At 38.3% G+C, this 25,338-nt stretch overlaps 1 protein-coding gene across 4 annotated transcripts in view; it reads left to right on the top strand.

Moving 5' to 3' along the window:
• Dennd5a (DENN domain containing 5A) overlaps nucleotides 1–25,338 on the top strand; it is an 89,279-nt gene that overhangs the window by 53,071 nt on the left and 10,870 nt on the right. For all 4 annotated transcript variants that reach the window (XM_076846851.1, XM_076846852.1, XM_076846854.1 and 1 more), the window contains exons 6-15: nucleotides 1,666–1,983; nucleotides 3,200–3,415; nucleotides 4,574–4,808; nucleotides 9,701–9,851; nucleotides 10,894–10,987; nucleotides 13,225–13,356; nucleotides 15,716–15,868; nucleotides 20,874–20,958; nucleotides 23,231–23,315; nucleotides 23,771–23,899. In XM_076846851.1, the coding sequence (XP_076702966.1) occupies nucleotides 1,666–1,983; nucleotides 3,200–3,415; nucleotides 4,574–4,808; nucleotides 9,701–9,851; nucleotides 10,894–10,987; nucleotides 13,225–13,356; nucleotides 15,716–15,868; nucleotides 20,874–20,958; nucleotides 23,231–23,315; nucleotides 23,771–23,899 (1,598 nt within the window). The remainder of the gene's footprint in view (nucleotides 1–1,665; nucleotides 1,984–3,199; nucleotides 3,416–4,573; nucleotides 4,809–9,700; nucleotides 9,852–10,893; nucleotides 10,988–13,224; nucleotides 13,357–15,715; nucleotides 15,869–20,873; nucleotides 20,959–23,230; nucleotides 23,316–23,770; nucleotides 23,900–25,338) is intronic.

Below are 25,338 nucleotides of genomic sequence, written 5' to 3'. Positions count from 1 at the left end.
ATAAAGATGTTTATCCACCGAAAACTAAAAAATAAATATTAAAAAATTCTCTCTCTCTTTCTCTCTCTCTCTCTCTCCTCTCTCTTAAAAAAAAAAAAAAAAAGCTTAAATGTCAAAAGCACTTGTTTAAATCTTCCAGAGAAGAAAATGTCTGTGAATACCTTTCTGACCTCTGCATAAAGAAACATTGTGTAAACAAGATACAGAAATCACTACCCATAAAATAGATTGGCATATTTGATCTTCTTATAAAGAAAAAAGATATCTTAAAGATAATAGGTAGGAGAAAGTATGAATAACATCTAACCCACGAAGAGTTAGCATCAAGAAAATATAAAAACTGGGCGTGGTGGCATACGCCTGTAATCCTGGCTCTAGAGGCTGAGGCATGAGGATCATGAGTTCAAAGGCAGCCTTAGCAATTTAGAAAGGCCCTAAGTAACTTAGTAAGACTCTGTATCAAAATTTAAAAAAGGGCTAGAGATGTGGTTCAGTGACTAAGCACCGCTGGGTTCAATCCTCAGTTATACCCCCCCAAAAAAAATATATATATATAAAAGAATTGTAAGTCATTAAGAAGGTTAGATGAGCAACACAGTAGAGAAATGATGTAAAATATGAATAGGAATTGCACAAAAATGTACATTTCTTAATTTCATCAGCAGAGAAGTATAAATCAAATGTACCATGCAATACCATTTTATTCTCCTTTCATTGGCAAAATTTCAAAAGTGTGAGGATACCAAGTTTTAAAAGGATTTTGAATCAGTAGGTTGCATTAGAATGCTGGTAAAAATATAAATTGTTGCAATCACTTAGGAACACAGATATCTTACTTTAAAGTTGAACATTTGTATATACTATGTAACACAGTGTATAGGGAGAATGTTTTTCAGGAATAATGGGGAACCATGTTAAGTAATGATCCTGAGATAGGAAAGACTTTGACATGTTCAAAAAGATTAAAGAAGAATGAAGAAGTTAAAAAGAATGAAGTATATGATTGAAGCAGGTTCCCATTAGAGGTATAGGTGAGTGACTATGAACTTGCAATCCTCCTGACTCAGCCTCCTGAGCTGCTGGAATTACAGATGTGCTGCTAGAAGTAGTCTTAAAGCCAGAAGAAAGCATAGGAATCATCAGGATCAGCCACAAACATTAGGCGTTAGAAAGTCTAGGTTGCAGTTGTTCTTTTTGCTGACTGTAGAATTCATGAATTTATCAAATGTTTAAGGAGAATATACTATATGTAGGGCTGGGGTTATAGCTCAGTGGTAGTGAGCTTGCCTAGCACATGTGAGGTACTAGGTTCAGTCCTCAGCACCACATAAAATGAATAAAATAAAGATATTAAAAAAAGAATATACTACATGTTAAATTTCTGTGTTAGATACTTAATATCTATGACACAATATCCTCACTACTCTCTAACATGAATGTTTTTAATTTTATCTCCATTTTATCGCCAAGGAAAAGGAGTCAGGTTAAGTAACTTCCTTAAATCTCACAACTAGAAACTGTCAGGTCTATCTCATCTGAGCCCCAACTTCTCATATATTCCTGTTTCAGGTGTATCCTCTTCCCTCTCTTTTCATTATCCTTTATAAAACTTCCTCCTTGATTATTCGGAATTGTTTGCATGACTCCTCCTGTTTTGACTTCCAGGCTAACCTCTGCTTTGTGGACGTTGATAACCATTTCATTGAGCTACCAGAGGACTTGCCTCAGTTTCCCAACAAATTGGAGTTTGTCCAGGAAGTCTCTGAGATTCTCATGACATTTGGCATTCCCCCTGAAGGAAACCTTCATTGCAGCGAGAGTGCCTCTAAGTTGAAAAGGCTCCGGGCCTCTGAGCTTGTCTCTGACAAGAGGAATGGGAACATTGCTAGTTCCCCTTTGCATTCCTATGAGCTCCTTAAGGAGAATGAAACTATTGCCCGGCTGCAAGCCTTGGTCAAGAGGACTGGGGTAAGCTTAGAAAAGGTAAGATGCTGAATTTAAGTCTTACAAATTTCATTTGTGCTTGAATGCTGTCCTTGTTGAGTAAGGTGTGGGATGATAAAGCACCCAGTTCAGCACAAGGCATGTTTGTGTACAGTAAGAGACTGATTCAGCTCTAGAGTAAATGTGATCCTGGCAAATGCTACTCAAATCAGAATCTGGATAACTTCTCCAACACATGTTAAGGAAAGCCTGCTGCAATTCTGTGTGAGAACTATAGCAGAGTAACTCCATTGGAGGGAATGGTGGTGGTAATGATCAGAACTTTTTTCAAATTCATTGCCCTATGAGTTTCACAGCAACCTAAGGAACTTAGGACAGGTGTTAATTGTTTTATAGTTGAAAAAAAGCAAACTTTAGAGAGCCCAAGTGGTTGTGGTTTTGCCTGATTCAATGCCTAGCAAATAGATGAGCTGAGGCCAGAACTGGTCCTCTTGAATTCTAATCCTGTGCTCTTTCCAGGGATGCACTTAACTTTTGTTTTCTGACTTTGGTGAAACTAAGCTTTCTGTACTTGGTTACCTATCTTCTTTTTCCTTTTTTTTTTTTTTTTAGTTGTAGATGAACACAGTACCTTTTGTTTATTTATTTATTTTTATGTGGTGCAGAGGATTGAACCCAGTGCTTCACGCCTGCTAGGCAAGCCTCCACCACTGACCTAAACCCCAGTCCTGTTACCTATCTTCTTCTTACCTCTCCCATTCTTATATTTGTGTAAAAGTTATATGTTTTCTTTTTAAAAATAATGGCCTGTTAAAGAGCAGAGAGATAATTAGGGAGATTAAAAAGGTTTTATTTGTTTGTTTGTTTGTCCTCTAAAAGGGAAAATACTTAGGGAAAAACATACAGAAAGTGACTTGGGGAAGAAATCCAAAGAGGTAGAGAACCAAAGTCTAATCTTGATACTTTGTATTACTGTTTTTTTCAATTACTTCCTATATTCCTTCCTTTCTGTTTGGCCCTTGAGATATTCAGCACCGTTTCCTCTATGGCTGAATTTCTCTCTTATGGAGCTTTTTAACTTTCCTCCTGATCAGAATCCCTTTCTTTTATTTTTTTCTTCCCATTTCTCCTTATTTTTTTCTCACCTTACTTTTGCTGCTAAGTAAATAACCACTGGGAAAAAAATTAGAAGATTTGCATTTCTTTTGAATAAAATGAAGAGTATCTGTTCTCAGCTGTTGTTTCTTTTTTGTAGCTGGAAGTACGTGAAGACTCCAGCAACAATAAGGATATTAAAGTTCAGTGTGATGAAGAAGAACTCAGAATTTACCAGCTAAACATTCAGATCCGGGAAGTTTTTGCAAATCGTTTTACTCAGATGTTTGCAGATTATGAAGTGTTTGTTATTCAGCCCAGCCAGGATAAGGAGTCCTGGTTTACCAACCGGGAGCAGATGCAAAACTTTGATAAAGTGAGTGTAATATTGCTGGGGAAGAGGTGATTAGAATGAGAACTCAGTTACTTCTTTTTTTTTTTTTAATATTTTTTAAAATTTGTTTTTAATATTTATTTTTTAGTTTTCGGCAGACACACTTGTTTGTATGTGGTGCTGAGGATCGAACCCGGGCCGCACGCATGCCAGGCGAGCACGCTACCACTTGAGCCACATCCCCAGCCCCAATCAGTTACTTCTTGAAGTAACCTAAAATGAGATTTTCTTTTGCAATATTACTGGAACAAGTGATTTTTGGGGGGGGTTTGGTGGTGGTTTGTGAGCCAGGAGGATTGAACTCAGGGATGCTTAACCACTACCACCCACATCCTCAGCCCTTCAGCCCTTTTTAAAATGTATTTATTTATTTTATTTTGAGACAGGGTCTAAGTTGCCTATGGCCTCACTAAATTACTGAGGCTGACTTTGAACTTGCAATCCTCCTTCCTCAACCTTTCACTGGGTGGAACAAGTTTTATTGTCTTCAGATGTTCGTAAACTAGAAGGTTGTGTTGCTTAAAAACAGATGTGCTAATTATTACCATCAGATGATTTATACCCAGACAAAGGACTCTCTTCCTTCTTTTTCTTCCTCTCCTCTCGTGTTCCCCACTTCTGTCCCCCTTCCTTTTCTTCCTTCCTTTCTGTGCAGTGCTACAGAAAAGGACTCTTAAGGCAAAGGTGTTCATTTAGATTGATTGGTTGCCTCAAAAAGTTACATGAGTAAATTTGTAACAGTATGAGTGTTTTTAAAAAAGAAGCCGCAGGGACAGCCTGGCACAGTGATTCATGCCTGTAATCTCAGCCACTCAGGAGGCTGAAGCAGGAGGATCACAGGTTTTGAGGCAACTTAGCAAGCCCTGACTAAAAATATAAATAAATAAAAAAAGGGTGGGGATAGCTTAGTTGTAAACACCCCTGGTTCAATCCCAGTATCACCCCACCCCACCCCACCCCACCCACCCTACCCACCCTGAAAAAAAAAAAGAAGGAAGGGATTTTGCAGTTTGCTTTTCATAAAGACCTGGAAAGCTCTGGAAGAATTCGCCTACTGCATCCGTTGGACATGTTGCCTTTGCAATTCAAGGCTGACATACTCTTTCCCTGTCAATAACTGTTATCTTTTGATCCCACCAGGCATCTTTTTTGTCAGATCAGCCTGAGCCCTACCTGCCTTTCCTCTCAAGATTCCTGGAGACTCAGATGTTTGCATCTTTCATTGACAACAAAATCATGTGTCATGATGATGATGATAAAGACCCTGTTCTCCGGGTATTTGATTCTCGGGTGGACAAGATCAGGCTGTTGAATGTTCGGACGCCTACTCTCCGAACATCCATGTACCAGAAGTGTACCACTGTGGACGAAGCAGGTAAGGCCTCCTGGGAGCTATACATTTTAGTCTCTTGGACTATGTCATCAACAGGTCTTGGTTCCTAAACAGCCCGCCTCTTCCTCTGTTTCTGCCTCTGCATATGTTTTTACCATTGCCTGCAATGTTTGTTTTCCTTGTTTTTGCCTAGCAATCTTCTTGTCATCCTTTAACACTTGTGTCCATTGGGAATGGGTCCTGCTGTAAGAGATAGAGAACCTAATCAACAGTGGGTTAAGCAGGAGGTTATTTTTCTTAAATTAGCAAGAAGTTCAAAACTGGTGGTTGCTGGTGTTTGCTCAGCTGCTCAGAACTGAGATTCTATCGTTTTATTCAGCTTTCCTTAGCATGTTGGCTTTTATGATTTATGCTGATAACCTCATGGTTATAAGAGGCTTTTTATATTCACATGCAAGCCAACAAGAGGGAAAAGTTGATAACAGCTGTGTTTTCCCCCTTTCATCAGAAAAAAAAAGTTTTCCTGGAAATTCTAGATAAGCTCTCTTGAGTCATAGGCCAGAGTCATGTTTTTAACTGCCTTTAAATGCAAGGAAGGCTGTGAAAGTGAACACTGAACTGAGAGTAATGTTATCCTGACAATACTGAAGTTCTATAATCAAGAAAGAAGGGATGAATGAGTAAGAAGTTGATATTTGTCACAAAACTAGCCTACATCCCTTCTCTCTGAAGCCTTCTGTGATGCCCTAGGATGTGTCGGTTGATTCTTTCTCTGTGCCCTTTGATGCTTTGTCCTTCCCTTTACTCTATAGTTTCTTTTTTCTTTTCTTTCTTTCTTTCTTTTTTTTTTTGTTTGTGCTATAATTATTAGGGAACAGCTTAAGTGTGGAGACCATATTTATTCATTTTCTTAACCTTAGTCCTCCAGCATTGTGCCTGGAACACATGGATATGAACAGTTGTGAACTACACAAATGATTGAATATGCCTTTCTGTTCATAGAGTCTGCATCTCGATCAACTTAGAGGATAGTCTCAGCTCAATGTGTTAGATTAAGTAGTGGGTTCACTTCCTTATGGGAATTTCAGTTTCTTTACTGTATTTTTATATATTTTTGTTGATTCATTTACCATATAACTACCACCATATATATGCTTAACATATGCTAAGTGCTCAACAAATATTTGCCAAATGAATGGATACGCCAGGCTTTGAGTTTTTTTTTTTTTTTTGGTTTTGTTTTGTTTTTAGGTTTTGAGGATACAAGTGATAACAGTTTAAACAAAGTCTTGCTGCCTTCATCAACCTTACCTCCACCCTCTCTCCTTTCCCTCCCCTTCTCTTTTCTTATAATACTGAGGATTGATCCCAGGGTTGTTCTACCAATTAGCTACATTCCCAGTCCATTTTACTTTTTATTTTGAGACAGCATCTCACTAAGTTGCCAAGGCTGGCTTTGAACTTGTTCTTGCCTCACCTTCCTGAGTAGCTGAGATTATAGGCATGCACCACCATGCCTAGCTCAACCTTACATTTTTTAGCCTTCTGTCTTTACTGAATAGCTTCTCTCCCAGGTTTTTCATTTAAGATGACTCTTAGGTAAGGCTTAAGGGCACATTACCCATATAAGTAGACTAAACCCTGCCTAAGGCTTTGGTCCTGAGCAGCTTAATGAAGATTTTTTTGAAAACTGGATTTAGCATACCATTTCCTAAATCATAGTGCAAATCAGGCTCCAATCCCTTTCATTTTGTGGTACATTGAAAATGACAATATTTTGAGTATGACACACTAACGTAGAGTGAGGCATCTGCTTATAGCTAGACACTGTAAGGACAGATGCTGTAGTCAGTTGAGGCCCTACTCATAGGGTTGAGGCAATCAGTTCTTATCCTCCGCCCCCTTTTTTGAATTAAAAAGATTTTTTTTTTTTTTGTAGTTGTAGATGGACAGAATGCTTTTATTTTATTTGTTTATTTTTATTTGATGCTGCGGATCGAACCCAGTGCCCCATGCTACACTGAGCTATAGCCTCCATCCCTCTTATCCCTTTTGTAATCCTTCTGTTATGCACTGAACACTGCAACATACTGATTTGAATCACTCTACTCTCAGTTGTGGCCAGAGCATTTAGTGTCATGGGCTTGTTAGAATGTGGGTTTTGGGGGCTGGGGGTGTGGCAGAGCACTTGCCTAACACGTATGAGGCACTGGGTTCAATTCTCAGCATTGCATATAAATAAATGAATAAAATAAAAGTCCATTAACATCTAAAAAAATAATAAAAAGAAAAAGAATGTGGATTTTGGAATATGGAATGCAGAGTTAACTAACCCTCATTTGTAAGGCTTATTTCAGAAAAATGGGTGTCCCAGAGATGCTTTAGGCAGCTATCTGCTTTGCTTCCAGAAATCCTGGGTCTATCCTTGTCATTGGTATATCTCTTAGGTATGAACCAGATATACATACTTGAAATATGCTTGAGCAGGCTTCTTGCCACTGGCCTCAGATCCTTAACCTTGAGTAGTAGTACAACTATCTTATCCCATCCCACATCTTAGCTTCTTGAACCAATTTGATTGGAAAATGGTAATAACATAACTAAAGACATCTTACTGGAGATCCTTTAAAATGTTTCATTTTATGATCCATTCAAAGTTTTGTTGAATAAGAAAAAAGGGAAAGGGGAAGTGAAGAAGGCCCAGACAGAAGATGACTTGACCTAGAACACATAGCAAGGCCAAAGTTGAGATGTTCTTTTTACATGACTCTACAAAATGCTGGGAGAGTTATCAGCTTTTTAAATTTTTACTCTTTGAAAGTTTTGAGATATAATTGGTACACAAAGTGCTGGCATATGCTTACACTTGCATCAAGAACTGGTGGACATACTTATTATCCTCAAAAGTTTCCTCAGGGGGCTGGAGATGTGGCCCAAGCAGTAGTGCGCTCGCCTGGCATGCGTGTGGCCCGGGTTCGATCCTCAGCACCACATACAAAGAAAGATGTTGTGTCCGCCAAATACTAAAAAATAAATATTAAAAAAATCCCCTCCCCCTCCCTCCCCCCTCCCCCTCCCCCTCCCTCTCCCTCTCCCTCTCCCCCCCCCCCTCAAAAAAAGTTTCCTCAGGTCACTTTGTAATTTTTGATTTTTAAACAATGTTGTGACATAGTTGAATAGTTAACGTAACTGTTAATATCTCTAATTCTGCTAATTCTGACAGTTGTGTCAGTTCTGGCTTGGTTTCAATCATGACTAGTTTTTTTTTTTTTTCTGTCATTTGTTCTACCACGCGGCCAGCGCAATGGTTTCATTAATGAGGTTCTTGGCATAAAAGTTAGCTAGCGAGATCGAAATAAACACACAGACTCAGTTACCTTTTTCTATGACCAGGTCCGAGACGGCTCCCCTCTCTGGTTCCCTCCTCTAACCGCCCGGCAGGGCAGCAAGGATTACTCAGGGCTAGCAGGAGAGAGAGAGAGAGAGCACGCCAGGGAGTAGCCTTTTATTGGGGAGCAAGAAATTCAGGGGATAATTCCATCCAATGAAGGTTGAAGGGGGAGCCGCACTCCAAGGTCAGGGTCAGTGATTGGGCCTCCGGGGTCAGTGGTCAGTTACACCCCCACACAGACAGGTTCTCTCATCAGGAGAGGGCCGGGAAAGCTCCGACACAGCCAGAGCGCCTCAGACCCTAACCGGGAGTCACCCAGTCACGTGTGAGAATGGCTTCCGACAATTTGTTACATTATCTGGCTTCTTTGCTCACCTGGTGGTGTTTTAGGCAGCTTTTTCAGTGCTATAAGCAAGAGATCAAACAAGAAAAATCAGAGGAGGAAAAGCTTATTTTGGGGGGCTCATGGTTTCAGAGGTCAGTCCATAGAAGGCCAGCTCTCATAACCTAGTCATCCTGTCTCCTAGCTTTCTTGAATTGTCCCACACACATGAGGTTTTGGGGGACACCTAATATTTAACCATAACACCTGGTAATCTTTGATTAGATGAATTTTACCGTTTTGAGTCCTGGATACTTTGTTTTCCTATAAATATTCTTTTTTAAAAAATATTTATTTTTTAGTTTTAGTTGAACACAATATCTTTATTTTATTTTTATATGGTGCTGAGAATCAAACCCAGTGCCTCACGCATGCTAGGTGAGCACATTACCACTTGAGCCACATCCCCAGCCCCAAATATTCTTGATTATTGTTCTGGGATATAATTTATTTGGAAATAGTTTGATTCTTTTGGGCTTTCCTTTAGATATTTATTTGGTAGAACTAGAGAATCCTTTAGTCTGTGGCTAATTATTTTCCTCTACTGAGGCAAGACTCTTCTTAGTACTCTGTTTAAAGACCTATGAATGATAGCTTAAAGATCTATTTAAAGATGATTTAAAGACCTATGATGAGGTTTTAAAGACTGGTTTTCTAGCTCTGGATATGAACTGTATATATTATTCCTTCTAAACTTTCAGGTGATTCTTTTCCCATCCTTGAGTAGTTGCTTTACTTGTTTGAACTAATCAATTAACCTACTGAATACTCAAGTGGGGGACCCCCTGCAGATCTGGGTTCTCTTTCCTCTCTGCTACCATTTCTTGTTAACTCTAGCTACCTTGGTCTCTTTAACTCAGGGAGACCACTAGACTCTTGTCTAATTTTCCCCTTCCTATTCCACAGCTTGAAAACTCTCTCAAGGCAATTAACTGGGGCAGTTTTAAGAGTTACCTCGTTTATTTCCTGTTTGTCAGGGAGCACTGCCCAATATTTTGAAATTCATTTTTTTCATGTATTTTGCCTGGTTTCTTTTTTCCTGTTATTTTAGGAAGGAGGGTAAAATCATTCCTTTTTACTGCATCTTGGCTGAAGTGGAAGAGTAACTCTTTCTAAAAAAAAATATTTGACTTGACTTTTTAAAAAAATATTTTAATCCAGAGAAAGCAATTGAGCTGCGTCTGGCAAAAATTGACCATACTGCGATTCACCCACACTTACTTGACATGAAGATTGGACAAGGAAAGTATGAACCAGGCTTTTTCCCTAAGCTGCAGTCTGATGTACTTTCTACTGGGCCAACCAGCAACAAGTGAGTCAACCCCAGAAATTCCCTAACCTAGCTTCCAAGCCACGGAAGTGAGGGTCATTCATATCTGAGCTGGAGCTATTCCAAAGACCTCAGAATTTTATAAAGCAAATATGGAGAAGACCAGACTATGTAGGTTGTTCATTTGTTTGAATAAGAAGATAGCTGACAGAGTTTGTCAGCTCCTGTCTCCACTGTGCAAATTGAGATAGCTGTACATGTCCAGAACCCACAAAAAACCAGGCTGCAGATGGTTTAAAATAATCTCATGCCTGGATTGCATATATAGTTTTTAATAAGTGGTGGTTGAAATAATTGGAGCCTGAACTGAAAAAGATAACAGCTGGATTACTGTACTTCTAGAGATGATTATGTGTGAGTTGAATGATTATAGTTTTTGATCTATAGTTTTTTGTAGATGTTTCAATATAAATAAGTCTGTGTCCTTGGGATGTTCTCTCATTCAATTACTGCTTTTTTCCTTTCCTTTCCCTTCATTCTTCCTTTTTTTTGTTCTATCAGAAAAATAAAGGATGTTTTCAATTTAACAGTAATCACATGTGTAGTTAACACATTTATAGCAGAAAGTCCAAAATGTCAGCTCTTAGAGAAATCTTACTTTAAAGAGATCTTCAGTAATAAATTGACTCATTAGCTACCAACATTCTCCCAAATTCTCCAGGCTACCATTCCTGAGTATTATTTCTTTATTCTGAGAAAATATCTGTAATTTCTGGGTCCTTTTAAAATAAGAAACATATTAATTATATAAATTAATGGGATTTATTGTGACATTTCTGTATATTAGTTGTTGCTTTTATCTCTGACCTGTCTCTGGTGACTTCTTGGTGGTTTCCTGTGCCCAGCATTGGCCTCCTAGACATTCAGGTTTTCTCCTGTCAATTGACCTTACTCCTTTTTAGTGTTTTGTTTGTGTGTTTGTTTTTGGTGCTGGAGTTGCACAGGCTAGGCAGGCACTCTGTCACTGAGTTACAACCACAGCCCATAGTGGAATGTTGTTAATTGCCTGCTTTGATTCTGTCAGGTGGACAAAAAGGAATGCCCCTGCCCAGTGGAGGCGGAAAGATCGGCAGAAGCAGCACACAGAACACCTACGTTTAGATAATGACCAGAGAGAGGTGAGATACTTAAGAATGACAAAGAATGACCCTATTATTTTGCTGTACACACCTTCTCTTTTATCACTTCTTTGGTCTCTGGTCTGATTAATTTATCCTAGTAGTATTTTAAAGTTGGTGAGGCATTTTTTGTTTTTGTGGTAGGAAAGGAGTTAATTTTGTTAGAGTGAAAATGAGGATAGTGAACTTGGATTAATACTGCGAATCTCTGAGGAGCAAGGGCACTTGTTCCTATTTTTTTGATATCTTAATTTAAAATGTTTAATCTTGACCTTGTTTTTAAGGGGACTGAAAGAGGGGGATGATGTGCTTGGGGACTGAGGATTCTCAAATTTACCTCTTGAATCCTCATTGCTTGCAAGCTGGGTTTCTCTGCTCTACTATAATTTGTTTCTAATAAAGTTTCTAGTTCTAAACTTCAGGGTGGAGAGCCTGCCTTCATAGTTGCAGAGAAGTTGTGAAAATGGGGCTTTACCTTAGAAGCCTATTTCAAGGAACTTCTTTTTGAGAAAAAACCCTATAATTTTTATCTTACACAGATATAACCCAATAAAGCATATGGTTTTCACATGTGTCTGTCACTTCAGTAAGAAAACAATGTTTTGCCTTTGCTGTTTCTTTTCCTTTTTTTGCTACCAGGGATTGAACCTAGGGCACTTAACCACTGAGCCACATCCCTAGCCCTTTTAATATTTTTATTTAGAGACAAGATCTTTCTGAGTTGCTTAGGGCCTTGCTAAGTTGCTGAGGCTGGTCTTGAACTTGTGATCCTCTTGCCTCAGTCTCAAGCTGCTGGTATTATAGGTGAGCACCACTGCACATGGCTGCTTTTACTATTTCTTAAAGGAATAAATGATAACTGGAAGGTTTGAATATGAATGTTTAACTGTTGAACTATAGGATATAGTCTTGTTTAGTTTTTTTCGCCAGGGCGGCATAAGAAGTGTTAGTATTGGTGTTGTTTTAAAACTGACCCCTGTTGGTACAGTTGAGAATTCAACATGTCAATTAAAAAAAAAAAAAGAGAGAGAGAGAGAGAGGGAGAAAAGAAAAAGAAAAAAAACAGAAACTTAACTTCTGTGTCTTCCATCTCACCTCTGTATTACTCTTTTCAGCAGTATTTATTTGAATGTGCTTTTTGGTCAAAAGCACTTTGAAATATAAAGATGACAAGGAGGTAGCCTTTCCCTCAGAGAATGTCAGTTTATTAAGGGGGAAAGTCAAATAATCAACAAACAAAACTGCTTGCAGTGGGAGCCAGCATCTGTTTCTACATCAACCTCTAAGCCTTGGAGATTGATAGACTTGTTAGAAGAGAAGAGTAAATGACAGGCTCTAAAGCTTGGTGTATGAATATTTTGGGCACATATTTTGGAGGGGAGAGGTACAGAAGATAGCTAGCAAGTTAGGAGATGGGTAGCAATAGTCCAGATGATAGGAATTAAATTCAAACCTTGGGGAGGGGTTGATGATAGTGGCAGATTAAGGGGCTACAACACAGAGTGGACAGAGTTGTGCAGCTAGAGAAAAATATGAGGGAAGGGAGAAGAGAAGTAAAGGGTAAAAATGTTGGTTGTGAACCTGGGAAGTTACTAAGGAGATGTAAGTGTGTAGTTTACTGTATTGATGTGGATTTTATGTCCAAACAAATAACACATGGAAAATTACCAGTATATTGTAGAAAAGTAGTTGTTTTGAGTGTATAGTCTTATTTTCTCATGCCTTAACTTATTATTTTTATTTTTTATTTATTTGAGCATATGGAGTACTAGGGATGAACCCAGGGCATCACACATGCTATTAGTAAGCACTCTACTAATAAGCTATATTCTCTGCCCACAGGCCCTAATTTAGGAAGGTTAGAAAGAGTAGATATCTTTGGTATGGGCAGAAGAGTAATTTCTTTCAACTTGATGGAAAAAATGATTTTCTCAAGGTATTCTGAGATTTGATTGGATTTGCACATTGAGCTAGGCATGCTGTAGCCATGTTGTTGTTTTTTTGCCTCTTATATCTTTAAATCACAGATAGTACTCATGTAGTTCTTTATCAGCAAAAATAGAAATCATATTATCTCAGTTTTTCCATTTGTTAAAAGAATTGCCTTTTAAACTTTCTGCTCCTGACCTTATCTGAACCAAGAAGAGGGAGCAAGAAAATGTGAGGTGATAGTGCCCTCTTCAGGCACCCATCATTATTTGTCACTTATGAGCTTTTTATTTTTCTGTTTGATGTAGAAGTATATCCAGGAAGCCAGAAATATGGGCAGCACCATCCGCCAGCCCAAACTGTCCAACCTGTCTCCATCAGTCATTGCCCAAACCAACTGGAAGTTTGTAGAGGGCCTGCTGAAGGAGTGCCGCAATAAGGTGAGCTGTGGTGCTTCTGCATGCGTGTCGTTTCCCTTAGCAACAAAAGGAAACCATTGCTTGGCTCTGACCACTGCCTTTTCTTTTTTTTTTTTTTTTTTTATACTAGGGATTGAACTACTGAGCCACATTCCCAGCCCTATTTTGTATATTATTTAGAGACAGGGTCTCACTGAGTTGCTTGGCACTTCACTTTGCTGAGGCTAGCTTTGAATTCTGATCCTTCCATCTCAGCCTCCTGAGCCGCTGGGATTACAGGCATGTGCCACCATGCCTAGCTGACCACTCCTTCTTGATTTAAAAAATACTGTTAATATAATGGGATAAAACTAATTTTAAGATCCTGTTAACCTGGAATTAATTGTATTATTTTTAAATAGCATAATACCATTGAGAGCAAATATGCTTTGCATGATATTAGCTTAATATATAATTTTAAAAATTTAAAGATAGATGTAGGGTCTTTTTATTTATTTATTATTTTGGTATTGGGGATTGAGTTCAGGTACTTTATCACTGAGCTACACCCCCAGTCTTTTTTTTTTTGAGACAGGATCTTACTAAGTTGTCTAGGGTTTCACTAAATTGCTGAGGCTGGCCTTGAACTTGTGATCCTCCTGTCCCAGCCTTCAGGGTCTCTGGGATTACAAGCATGTGACACCATGCTGGCAGATATCTGAGATTTTCCATGCAATGTTATCTTTCCTGCCATCAAAACATTGGTAATGCTACATTTCTTGAAAGAGTGTTCCTTCATTGTCTCTGAAATTCATTCACAAGTTTTGAGATGCAAGTCCAGGCAGTGACAGCTTTATGTGTCCTCTGCCTGGATAAATGATAAATGATGAAAGGCATGCCATTTTCAAACATAGTTCTATGTGGGAAAATGTGGTGCTTAGAATTGAAGAAATACAGTAAGCAGTCTTAACACCATCAAGTTTTGGCTAGCATGTGAAGCAGCAGGTGCAATCTTCGTTGGAAGTACAAATTGATACCGTCACTTTGGAAAACAGCATAACATTATGTAGTAATTCTTCTCTTAGGTATATTGCCTGGAGAAACTCTTGCAGTGTGTTCTGGGAGATAGGTATAAGAAGTTTAGAGCACCATTCTTTGTAACAGTCCCAAACTTGGAAAACAAAAACAAAAACAAAGGCCAATCATTAGGACAATTAATAAATGATTTGTGGCTTTTTCATTCAGTGACATGCTATAAAGCAGTAGAACCAGGTGACAGTTATACCCATCAACTTGGATGAATTTCATAAACCCAAAGTTGAATGAAACACCAAATCATAAAAGAAAAATACAGGCAAAACTAAATTATATTGTTCAGGGATTCCCATATACATGACAATTATTTCCTTAATTTTGTTTAGTTTCATTGTATAAGTTGTCACTTCTAGGGTGAAAAGGTGATTGGAAGAGGACACGTAGGGTGCCTTAAAGGTGTAGACGGACTGTGTTTTATTTTTTAACCTGGGTGTTTTAACACATAAACACCCACAATATATTTTACAATAAAAAAATTAGTAACACTGGAAAGAAATGACAAAATATTAAGAGTTGTTGCTTCTTCAGGGTAGTTTGAGGGGTGTTTATTTTCCCTGCTTTTTAGATTTTTAGATGTTACAAATTTATAGCATAATTAAATATTACTTAAGAACTTGGACTCGAGATTCAGGCAGATTTGGGTTCAAAAGCAAGATCTCCTACTCCTTTGCTGTGTGACTTTGGACAAGTAACTTAAATTTTCCTGACAATTTCCACATCAGTAAAAATTGAGAATGATAATAGTTATCTTTTGAAATTGTTGAGAGGCTTAAATGAGATAATGTAATGCTTAGTATAGCACCTAACACATATTTAATAAAAATTGTGATTATTATTACATAGATTTTTTTGGTTATAGTTTTATAATAAGCATTTGAAGATTTTTATTAATTATCCTCATTTTTTAATCCTCTTGACAGTTATTTCAGATATATTTCTAGGTTATATGTATGCTTGAAGTTTTGTTTAAGGTTATGTAAATAGAATCAGGATGTGAGAGGTGAGTATGACTGAAAGATTTTATTTGATTCTTTCCATTTTATAAATGCAAAAGCTGAATCCAGAGTGATGAAATCACTTGCTGAGGATCCTATGGTGATTGCTATGTTCTCATTTTTTTTCTTAACTAAACTTTTAAAGTATGAACTCCCTGCAACCTGACATGTATGGGTATACTGTGTCCCTTGGGCTTAATTTATTTTGTCCTTCCCAGACTAGTGGGCGTACTGTGCACGCTGCCACAGCTCTCTCTAGTTGTACATGATCCTGTTCATTGTGATTATCTATCCTACTAACTGATTCCTAGACCAAGAGAATGCTGGTGGAGAAGATGGGTCGCGAGGCTGTGGAGCTAGGACATGGGGAGGTGAACATCACTGGGGTGGAAGAAAACACCTTGATTGCTAGCCTCTGTGACCTCCTGGAGAGGATTTGGAGTCATGGGCTACAAGTGAAACAGGTAATGGATGTGTGTAACCTCTTCTGTTGAGCAAACTATCTTTCTGACTTTACTTGCTAGCCTCTCTCCACACTCCTTTTCTCCAGCTGACTGGCTTTGAAGAGTGGTGCATACTGCTTATGGAATGAGACATGAAATAGCTGAACAAACAAATGTGATCCAAACTTTTTTTTTTTAAAAAAAGTAAACTTCAAAAATCTGTGTTTGTCACTCATTAAAAGTGGCATGGGAGTAAAAGTGAAGGCCAATCTGTTAGCTCCTGTTTAGCAGTGGTACTTGCCTGGAGGTAGAGAAAGAACTTGGAGCTCAGAAAGTATCAAACATACTCTAAGGACCTTTCACTAATTATACATTCCCAGTGGAAAAAGGTTTGTAATTAACATTTCTTTTATAAGTAGATGATTTAACCAGTTACGATTTGAGAGAAGTTGAATGTTTGATTTTTACCACTTAATACCCAGAGAATTTCCTTATTTCAAAATACTATACTTTCAACTGCTAATCAAGATGCTTTGGATTGGGGTTGTGGCTCAGTGGTAGAGCACTTGCCTTGCACATGTGAGACACTGAGTTTGATCCTTAGCACCACATAAAAATAAACAAACAAAATGAAGATATTGTGTCCATCTATAACTAAAAATTTTTAAAAAAGATGCTTATCTTTTTATGTATTTTTAAATTTGAAAGGAACTTGAACATTTTCATAAAGCACATTTATCATGAAAAAGTTAGAAAATAAATTTTAGTATCTAGAAACTGTTTATTCAGATCTTACAGACATTGTTGTAGGCACATGAGATACTTCAGTGAACAAAGTAGAAGACCTGTCTTCATGGAGTTTCTGTTCTCATGGGTATGACCACAGTGTGTCCTATCTGTCCTTCAAAACATTTCTCTGTGCTCAAATGCCTATCCACATATAGCTATATACTTATCCAATGGACCATAATTTCATACCTACCATTATCATTTATTAAAGTAAAAAATATAGTAACAAATGTTATCAAATATGTGGAGAATTTGGAACCTTTGTACAGTTCTGGTGGGAATGTAAAATGGGGCAGCTACTTTAGAAAACAGTCTGGTAGTTCCTCAGAATGTTAAGATGGTTATCATATGACACAGCAAGTCCACTTCCAGATATGTACTCAAGAGAAGTGAAAACATAATGTCTACACAAACACTTATACACAAATGCTGATAGCAATATTATTCATCATGGCCAAAGAGTGGAAACAACCCAACTGTTTATCAGCTGGTGAATGAATAAAAGTGATATATCCCATATAATGGGATGTTATTCAGCAGTTAAATGGAATGAAGTACAAATATATGGTATAACCTGTGTATCAGATACCCAGAACAGGCAAATCCTTGATAAAAAATAGATAGAGCATTTCTAGAGGCTTAGAGGAGGGGAATAATGGGGAGTGACTGCTAAGGTAGATGGTTTTCTTTTGGGGTGATGAAATTTTCTAAAATTAGGTAGTGGTGATGGTTGGACAATGTGAATATATTAAAAACCAGATTTTTTTGTGTGTGCAGAAAATGGCACATTTTTAAAAGTATGAATTTTATGGTAATGTGAATTATGACTCAGTAAAGCTGTTTTAAAAAAATCCAAATGGGATCATACTGTACCTACTGTGTTTTGTTTTGATCATACTGTACCTACTGTGTTTTGTTTTGTTCAGAGATTGAACCCAGGGTTGTTTAACCATGGAGCCACATCCTCAGCCCTTTTTATTTTTTATTTGAGACAGGGTCTTGCTAAGTTGCTTAGAACTTTGCTAAGTGCTGAGCCTGGCTTCAAACCTGTGATCCTCCTGCCTCAGCCTCCTGAGTTGCTGGGATTTTAGGCGTGTGCCACCTTGTCTGGCCCTAATATTTTATACTTGATTTTTTTTCACCTCATATCTTCACCACATCCCAACCATTTTTAGGTGATAATTATGTATTTAAGAGCTATATTTAAGACAATAAATCAGAGCTGGGTTTGAAGTATAATTCCTACTTAATACTTTATGAAACTGAGCAAGGTACCTAACTTCTCTAAGCCTATTTTCTCTTATATGCAATAGAGTTTTAAAAATGCCCACCTTTGTAGGGTTTTTATAAGGATTTGATAAGGTAATTAAAAAGCACTAAGCTCAGGGTTAGGGTTGTGGCTCAGTGGTAGAGCACTTGCCTAGTATGTATGAGCTCTGGGTTCAATTCTCAGCACTGCATATAAATAAATGAATAAAATAAAGGTCCATCAACATCTTTAAAAAAAAAGAGGCACTAAACTCAGAGCCCAGTATCTGGGAGGTTCTCTGAAAATGTTTTAGTTATTCTAAAGTCTGTTTTAATTATTCTCTATCCATTGTTGGTCATTTAATTTTTTTTTCTGTTTTTTCAGTATTATAAGTAATATTGTGATCATGGAATTTTTTAAATATTAAAAAAACTGTGTAGTGAATTCCTAAAATTTTGAGGGTTCTTGTAGTATAGTAGTGACAATTTGAACAATTGAGTCAGTAAGGCTTGGGTTTAAATCGTAGATTGACTAAATGACTTTAAGTAAATGATATGCAATTTGTAAGCTTCTTCTCCAAACCCCCAAGAGTTATATAGTTAACAAAACCTGCCTTCCAGGGTTGTTGTGATAATTATTTGTAATAAAAAATAAGAACCTGGCCTGTGATGAGCATGCTACACATGATAGCTGTTGTTATAAAGCATTTGGTTTTTTTCATCTGTAACAAGTAGAGTACATATAATCCTTTTATTTTCATCTCTTCCAGATTTTTAATAAGACATATAACCTCAAAAACTTTTAATATTTACCATAAAAATCTCTAGGGAGTTAGGCTTTTTCCTACATTTTAGAAAACAGTACTTTATCAAGCTAGGTGTGGTGGCAAACACCTGTAATCTTAGCAACTTGGGAGGTTGAGGCAGGAAGATTAAGAGTTCAAAGCCAGCCTCAGCAGCTTAGTGAGGCACTTAGTGACCCAGCAAGACTCTGTCTCTAAATAAAATATAAAAAAGGGTTGGGGATGTGGTTTAATGGTTAAGCACCCCTTGGTTCAGTCCCTGATACAAAAAAAAAAAAAAAAAAGGAGGGGGAAATAGTACCTTATCACTACTTGTTCTAAACCTGTCCTCTGAGGCTTTGTAGCATATTCTGCAAGAATTCTCATAGCATTACTCATTTCTTTTGGAGTCCTTTTGATTCCTCTCTCATTTTGGTAGATGGTAAGAAAACAAATGCAAAATAATAGGGACTTTATAGTTATGGTTCCATTTTGTTGAGTCCTAGCCCTGGAACTCCAAACACGAAGCAATGACACTACTACCAGAGGAAAGTGGTGGTTTGTGCTTTCTGGGAGGACGTTTATGTTCTTAGTGATAATTGTTCAGCTGGAGATTTACTGGGTTGGATTTGTACCAACATGCTCTCCTTAGTTCTTTATTTTGCTAGCCTGTATATAGACCACCTTCCTCCTGCTAAAGCATTCTTCACTTATGTTCTGGTCCAGAGGTCACATCCTTTTCTTTTCTCTCCTCCATTATGCATTCAGATGATGACTAAATTCAGTCTTAGAGGGTGATCTGTTTGGGGGCATCTTACTGAGCAATTACTCTTATTACCTGCTTAGAAAGTAGAGAACTCAAATAGCAATGTTTACTGCTGATCTCTTAAAATTTCATTATCAGCCTTGTCTGCTTGCATGCAGTGGTGCCTGCAGCAAATCTCATAAAACCTCTGTTATCCTCACCACTCTCTTGTCTTTTAGTGAAAGAGATGAGCTTTCATCTCTAGTGCGTTTTTCTGGCAATTAGAGGTGAAGTTTGGTTTTTCATACTGGTTTTTGTAGCTGCTGTCATTTATAGCTGCTGTCATTTATAGCTGCTGTTTGTAGCTGCTGGGAACTGATCTATGCAAAAGGGTTCTCCTCTTTTTGTGCTTAAGGAACTCTTAAAGAGTCTTTTTTTTAAAATTTTTTAATATTTATTTTTTAGTTTTCGGCAGACACAACATCTTTATTTGTATGTGGTGCTGAGGATCGAACCTGGGCCGCACGCATGCCAGGCAAGCACGCTACCACTTGAGCCACATCCCTAGCCCGTCTTAAAGAGTCTTGTGCTGTATAATGCATGGCCATATTCCTACAACAATCAGGCTGTATTGAACCTTGAAGTCCCCAGCAACCCCTTTACAAAAGAGGGAAAAAAAGCCAGATGTAGTGATACATGCCTGTAATTCCAGCTACTTGGGAACCTGAGGAATCATTATATTAACCATAGTTGATTTCAACCTTGCACTTAAGAGCTAGCCTGCCTTCCTGCAGATTTCTTCAACTATACCTTCAATAGTAAATCCTCATCATAGTGGTGACTTATTATCTCCAGTCTGCAGTAAGTGCAGGAAATTCAGAAGCTATCACAAAATCTCATTCTCTGGATGTATGTTCTGTGCATAAACCATCATGCTCTGCCCAGGCTGACCTTCAACTAAGAAATCATTTAGAGGTTCACAGGTTATTAACCTTTTTATTTTCTTTCTTATCCACTGGTCCCTTCCCAGGCTCTCTTGGGCATTTCCTTTCTGTTCTTAATGGGGGAGTTTCCTTTTTCTGTTCACTTTTATTCTTTTGTTTCTCCTGGGTTTTTAGTAAGGGGATATATGTGTATACATTGTGTTTGGGGATATTGGGATTTGAAACAAAAAATAGCACAGATATCCCCCCAACTCCCAATACTGGGGATTGAACTCAGGGACATTCTACCACTGATGTATACCCTTTTATTTTTCATTTTGGGAGAAGGACTTGTCAGCTGCTGAGGTAGGCTTTGAGCTTACTATCTTCCTGCCTTAATCTCCATTTTAGCTGGAGTTACAGGTGTCCATCACCACACCCAGCACTGTACAGATCCTTTTTAGCAAAAGCCTGTATGAATATGTTGGAAGCCTCAACCTCTAAAAACTGAACTAACAGGTCCCTTACATTAATTCCAGGGGAAATCAGCATTATGGTCTCACCTGTTACATTATCAGGAAAACCGGCAGAGAAAACTCACATCAGGAAGCCTCAGTACCTCAGGTAAGTTGTTCTTTACACCATTGTGGTGAAATCTCTTCATCCACTTTCCGACCCCTCACTGGAGTGATCGATCATCTGTAGCCAATTGTTTAAGACCAGTGAAGCCTTTGCTCTTTTTATATGGAACCATCAGACTTCCCAGAACCACAGAACATACCAAAGCCATGGGGTTTGCTTTCATTGTATGTTCCTATACCCTTTTATAAAATTATTTTTTTTTAATTAATTTATTTTTATGTGGTGCTAAGGATTGAACCCAGTGCCTCATACATGCTAAGCAAATGCTCTGCTACTGAGCTATAGCCCCAGGTCTTCTACACCCTTTTGATCAGCGACAGAAAAATTAAACAGCAAGAGGCCAGGCTTAGAATGAATTGAGGTTTTACTGAAGTGCTGGTGTCCTATATTTGGAGGAAGTGGTTTTTAGAGTCTTTTATTTCTCTGACGTGTACATTGAGATTATTATTCCTATTAAGTCAGTATCCTTCCTAAGAACTGAAAGTCAACACCCTGGTGTACATAATCTTTTATTCTTCCTTTCTGTTTCTAGTTTAATAAAAATGTCAAGTTTGTAGGGACTATAGACATCATATAGTCCAGGCCTTTTATTTTATGAGAAAAAACTGGGGTCCAGAAGGGAATTGAGTTTACTTAAGATCATGCAGTAAATTAATAGAAGAGGCCAGATTAGGAGCCAGACCTCTTGTTTTCTGGTCTATTGTTCTTTATATCATCCTACAGTACCTCTTCCAGAACAGTCTCCCTCCTTCTTTTACTTCTTGGATGCATGTCACCTTGGCACTATGTTGTGTTTTCCCCTCTTTCACTGGAGTTTCTTTACTTTTCTTTGATATTCTTAATTTAATGATAAAGATCAGTTAAATGGGGTGAAATATGGACAACTCTTCGCCCTTGAACTGAAAGTGGGCAGATAATTGACTGAAAACCAGGAACAGGAGTTCCCTAGGTAGCCTTATGAGAATTTTTTTTGGTCTGCTTTCTGGATATGAGAGCAAAGAGTCATCTCAGGAAAGCTGTACAAGTTATTGCTAAGGTATAAACTATAGCCAAAAGTTCTGAACAATTTGGTGATGAAAACACTAACTTTTAGCTGGGTGTGGTGACACACATCTATAATCCCAGTGACTCGGGGGACTGAGGCAGGAGGATCCCAAGTTGGAGGCTAGCCTCAGCAACTTGGTGAGACCCTCAGTAATTTAACAAGATACAGTATACTCATAACAGTATACCCATACTGAGATTTAACTAGTGGCCATTTTAGTGAAACTGTCTCAAAATAATAAGTACTGGGAATAAGGAAGTAGCACAGTGGTGGAGTGCCCCTGGGTTCAAGCCCTAGTACAGAAAAGATAGGAAGAAAGAAAAGAAGGAAGTGAGAGAAGGAGGGAGGGAAGGAAGAAGAAAAGGAAACCACTAAGTTTTAAACACTGAGTCAAACATGAAGGTGTTGTAGCTTCTCTTCTCCTAGAGGGCATAAATATTTGGCAACAGGTGCTTGACACCTTCTCTTGGCTCTATTTTGAAGCCAGAACATGACATGAGTGGTAGCTTCAAGTGGAAGCACTGCTTTCATGGATTATGATGAGTGATTAGGAGCCAGGAGATGTGTGTTCCAATCTTGACTTTGTGACTTGGTGACCGAGGTAAAGCAGCTAACTTCTCTGAACTTTAGTTTCTTCTGCTATTTAGTAGGGAAATTGTGATATCTTCCTTGGCTCTATTATTAGTTAATAGAGAATTGAATAATATGCATAAAATGTAAAATCTGATCTCTAGTGGGAACCTAACAAATATTTATGAGCTCTTTTTTTCCCCAAAAGAATGTTGGAGGCAATTTATTAGACACATTTTTGTTTGGTCAAAACAATTTGTCATTTAAGGTGAAATGATTTCTTAAGGCATTACCAATTAACCATCTGTTTCCCATAGAAATTTGTGGTTTGAGCCAGACAAAGTGGTTTACACCTGTAATCCAACAACTCGGGAGGCTTGAGGCAGGAAGATCCCGAGTTTGAGGTTAGCTTCAGCAACTTAGCGAGATCCTTAATGATTTAGCAAGATGCTGTCTCAAAAAAAAAAAAAAAAAAGAGCTGGGGATTTAGCTCAGTGTTAAAAACACCCTGGGTTCAATCTCCAGTACAAAAAATAAAAGAAAAAAAGAAAGATTAATTTGTGATTTGAGATGAAGGAGAATAATTTACTTATTTGGATATTCAGATGTCTTTGGACATAACCAACTTTGTTGTTCTAGGAATACTTCTTGATTCAGAACGGAGGAAGTCTGATGCCAGCTCAGTCATGTCTCCCCTGAGAATCTCCCTGATTCAGGATATGAGGTCAGTCTGGGCTCACATGTAATAAACCACTAAAATTCTGTTTTCAGTTGTTGCTTAGGTGTCCACCTTAGATAACAGAATCTCAGTGGCTATTACAGCATCTCAGCTATCCAGGAAGCCCTCCTTATTGATCTTGTGCTTCATGATACATTTGAACTGTTTGGTTTTCTGGAATTTTTGGAGAACTATTCCAGCTGCAGGAGAGTATGTCAAGGTTCCAGGGTTACCCCCCACCCTTTTTTTTTGAGGGCTATTCTCTTTTTTCCCCACAAAATTATGATGTTCCTGCCTGGTAAATCCACATGGTTGCCCCAATTTGAAGAATAAGAGAGATGGAGTCTCCCGGGATGGGATAAAGCTTCCTTACCAGAATCCTTTGGCTTTACATGTGAGATATTGGCAGTGAGTCCATCTCTTGCTCCACCCTCCACTTCCTTTTTTTATTTCCCCTTTAGGCATATCCAGAACATTGGAGAAATCAAGACTGATGTGGGAAAGGCCAGAGCATGGGTGCGACTGTCCATGGAAAAAAAATTACTTTCCAGACACCTGAAGCAGCTTCTTTCAGACCACGAGCTCACCAAGTAAGGTCACTCCACAGAATAGAACCAGATTAACCAGGAAAGGTGGGAGAGATTGGAAACCCCACTATGGAACAGGGAAGTGTTCAAAATGTCATTTCTGCTGCATTCAGCTAAACTCGGCTTGCCTATGAAATTTTTGCATTATTCTTCTCCATCTTTATCTGTAGAAAAGTATTTCTGCTCTCTTTTCCCTTTATTCTCAATCTTTATGCCTACAACTAGCTTTCTTAAAGAGGTAACAAAAAGGATGAGGTATTCTTCTTTCTTCAGGTGACATGTATTAACTCTTTTTTTTTTTTTTTAAATATTTATTTATTTGTTTAGTTTTCAGTGGACACAACATCTTTGTATGTGGTGCCGAGGATCGAACCCGGGCCGCACACACGCCAGGCAAGCGCGCTACTGCTTGAGCCACATCCCCAGCCCCTGTATTAACTCTTAATATAAGGTTTTTTCCTTTGTCTTCTGTCCTGAGGAGCAAAGGATTAGAGAATTAAAAGGAAACTTCTCTTATCTCTTGTTCCCTCCTGAGCCCAAGGTCAGTCCAAAGCAACCAGTTCTTTGTTCTTCCTGTTTGGTTTCTGAGTCTTGCAGGAGCTTAGAAGGGACTTTCAGATAACACTGGGGAACTTCCTCCACACCTTCTACCCAGAAAGAGGGAGGGTGACCAAGGCTCTCACTTTCCCAGGAACAATTAAACCTGCAGTTCTTTCTCTTGATTTTCTTTTTTAATCCCCTGCATTTTTTCCCCTGTACCCTAAGATATTAGAGGAAGAGGGGAGAAAGGCTGTCCTTCCTTTTCCATCTTTTTTTTTTATATCTATTTTTTAGTTTTCAGCGGACACAACATCTTCGTTTGTATGTGGTGCTGAGGATCGAACCCGGGCCCCACGCATGCCAGGCGAGCATGCTACCACTTGAGCCACATCCCCAGCCCCTCCATCTTTCCTTGATGACCGTCTCACTGGTTTCATCATCCCTGATGTCTAGATATATTTGGCACTTTTTCATCGGCAAGCCTGTTGGGTCTTTTTTTTTTTTTTCTTTTCCCCCCTTAAGCATCCTCTCAAGAGGTCTTTTATTATGTGATTTTTATGAACGATATCGCAGAGGAGTAGACCTCGGGGAAATTTTGTGTAAGCAAATTGATTAAATTTGAAGATCTGTTTTATTAAATGAATAATATATCTTGAACTGTTTATTATGTGTGTAAATCATTGAAAGAAACCAGGTTTAAAACCTTGATAGGTTAAGTTGGGAAGGAGCAATTCTTTTGACTCTCTAAAGGGACAAAATAATGTTTAGGAATAAAATTTGAAGATTGGACTGGGTATGGTGGTGCATGCCTATAATCCCAGTGGCTCAAAAGGCTGAGGCAGGAGGATTGCAAGTTTGAGGCCAGCCTCAGCAACTTAGTAAGGGCCTAAGCAACTTAGCAA

This window comes from Callospermophilus lateralis, chromosome 2 (genome assembly GCF_048772815.1).
Source record: "Callospermophilus lateralis isolate mCalLat2 chromosome 2, mCalLat2.hap1, whole genome shotgun sequence".
NCBI lineage: Eukaryota > Metazoa > Chordata > Mammalia > Rodentia > Sciuridae > Callospermophilus > Callospermophilus lateralis.
Note: the sequence above shows the minus strand (reverse complement) of the source record. Positions and strands in the feature narration are given on the sequence as shown.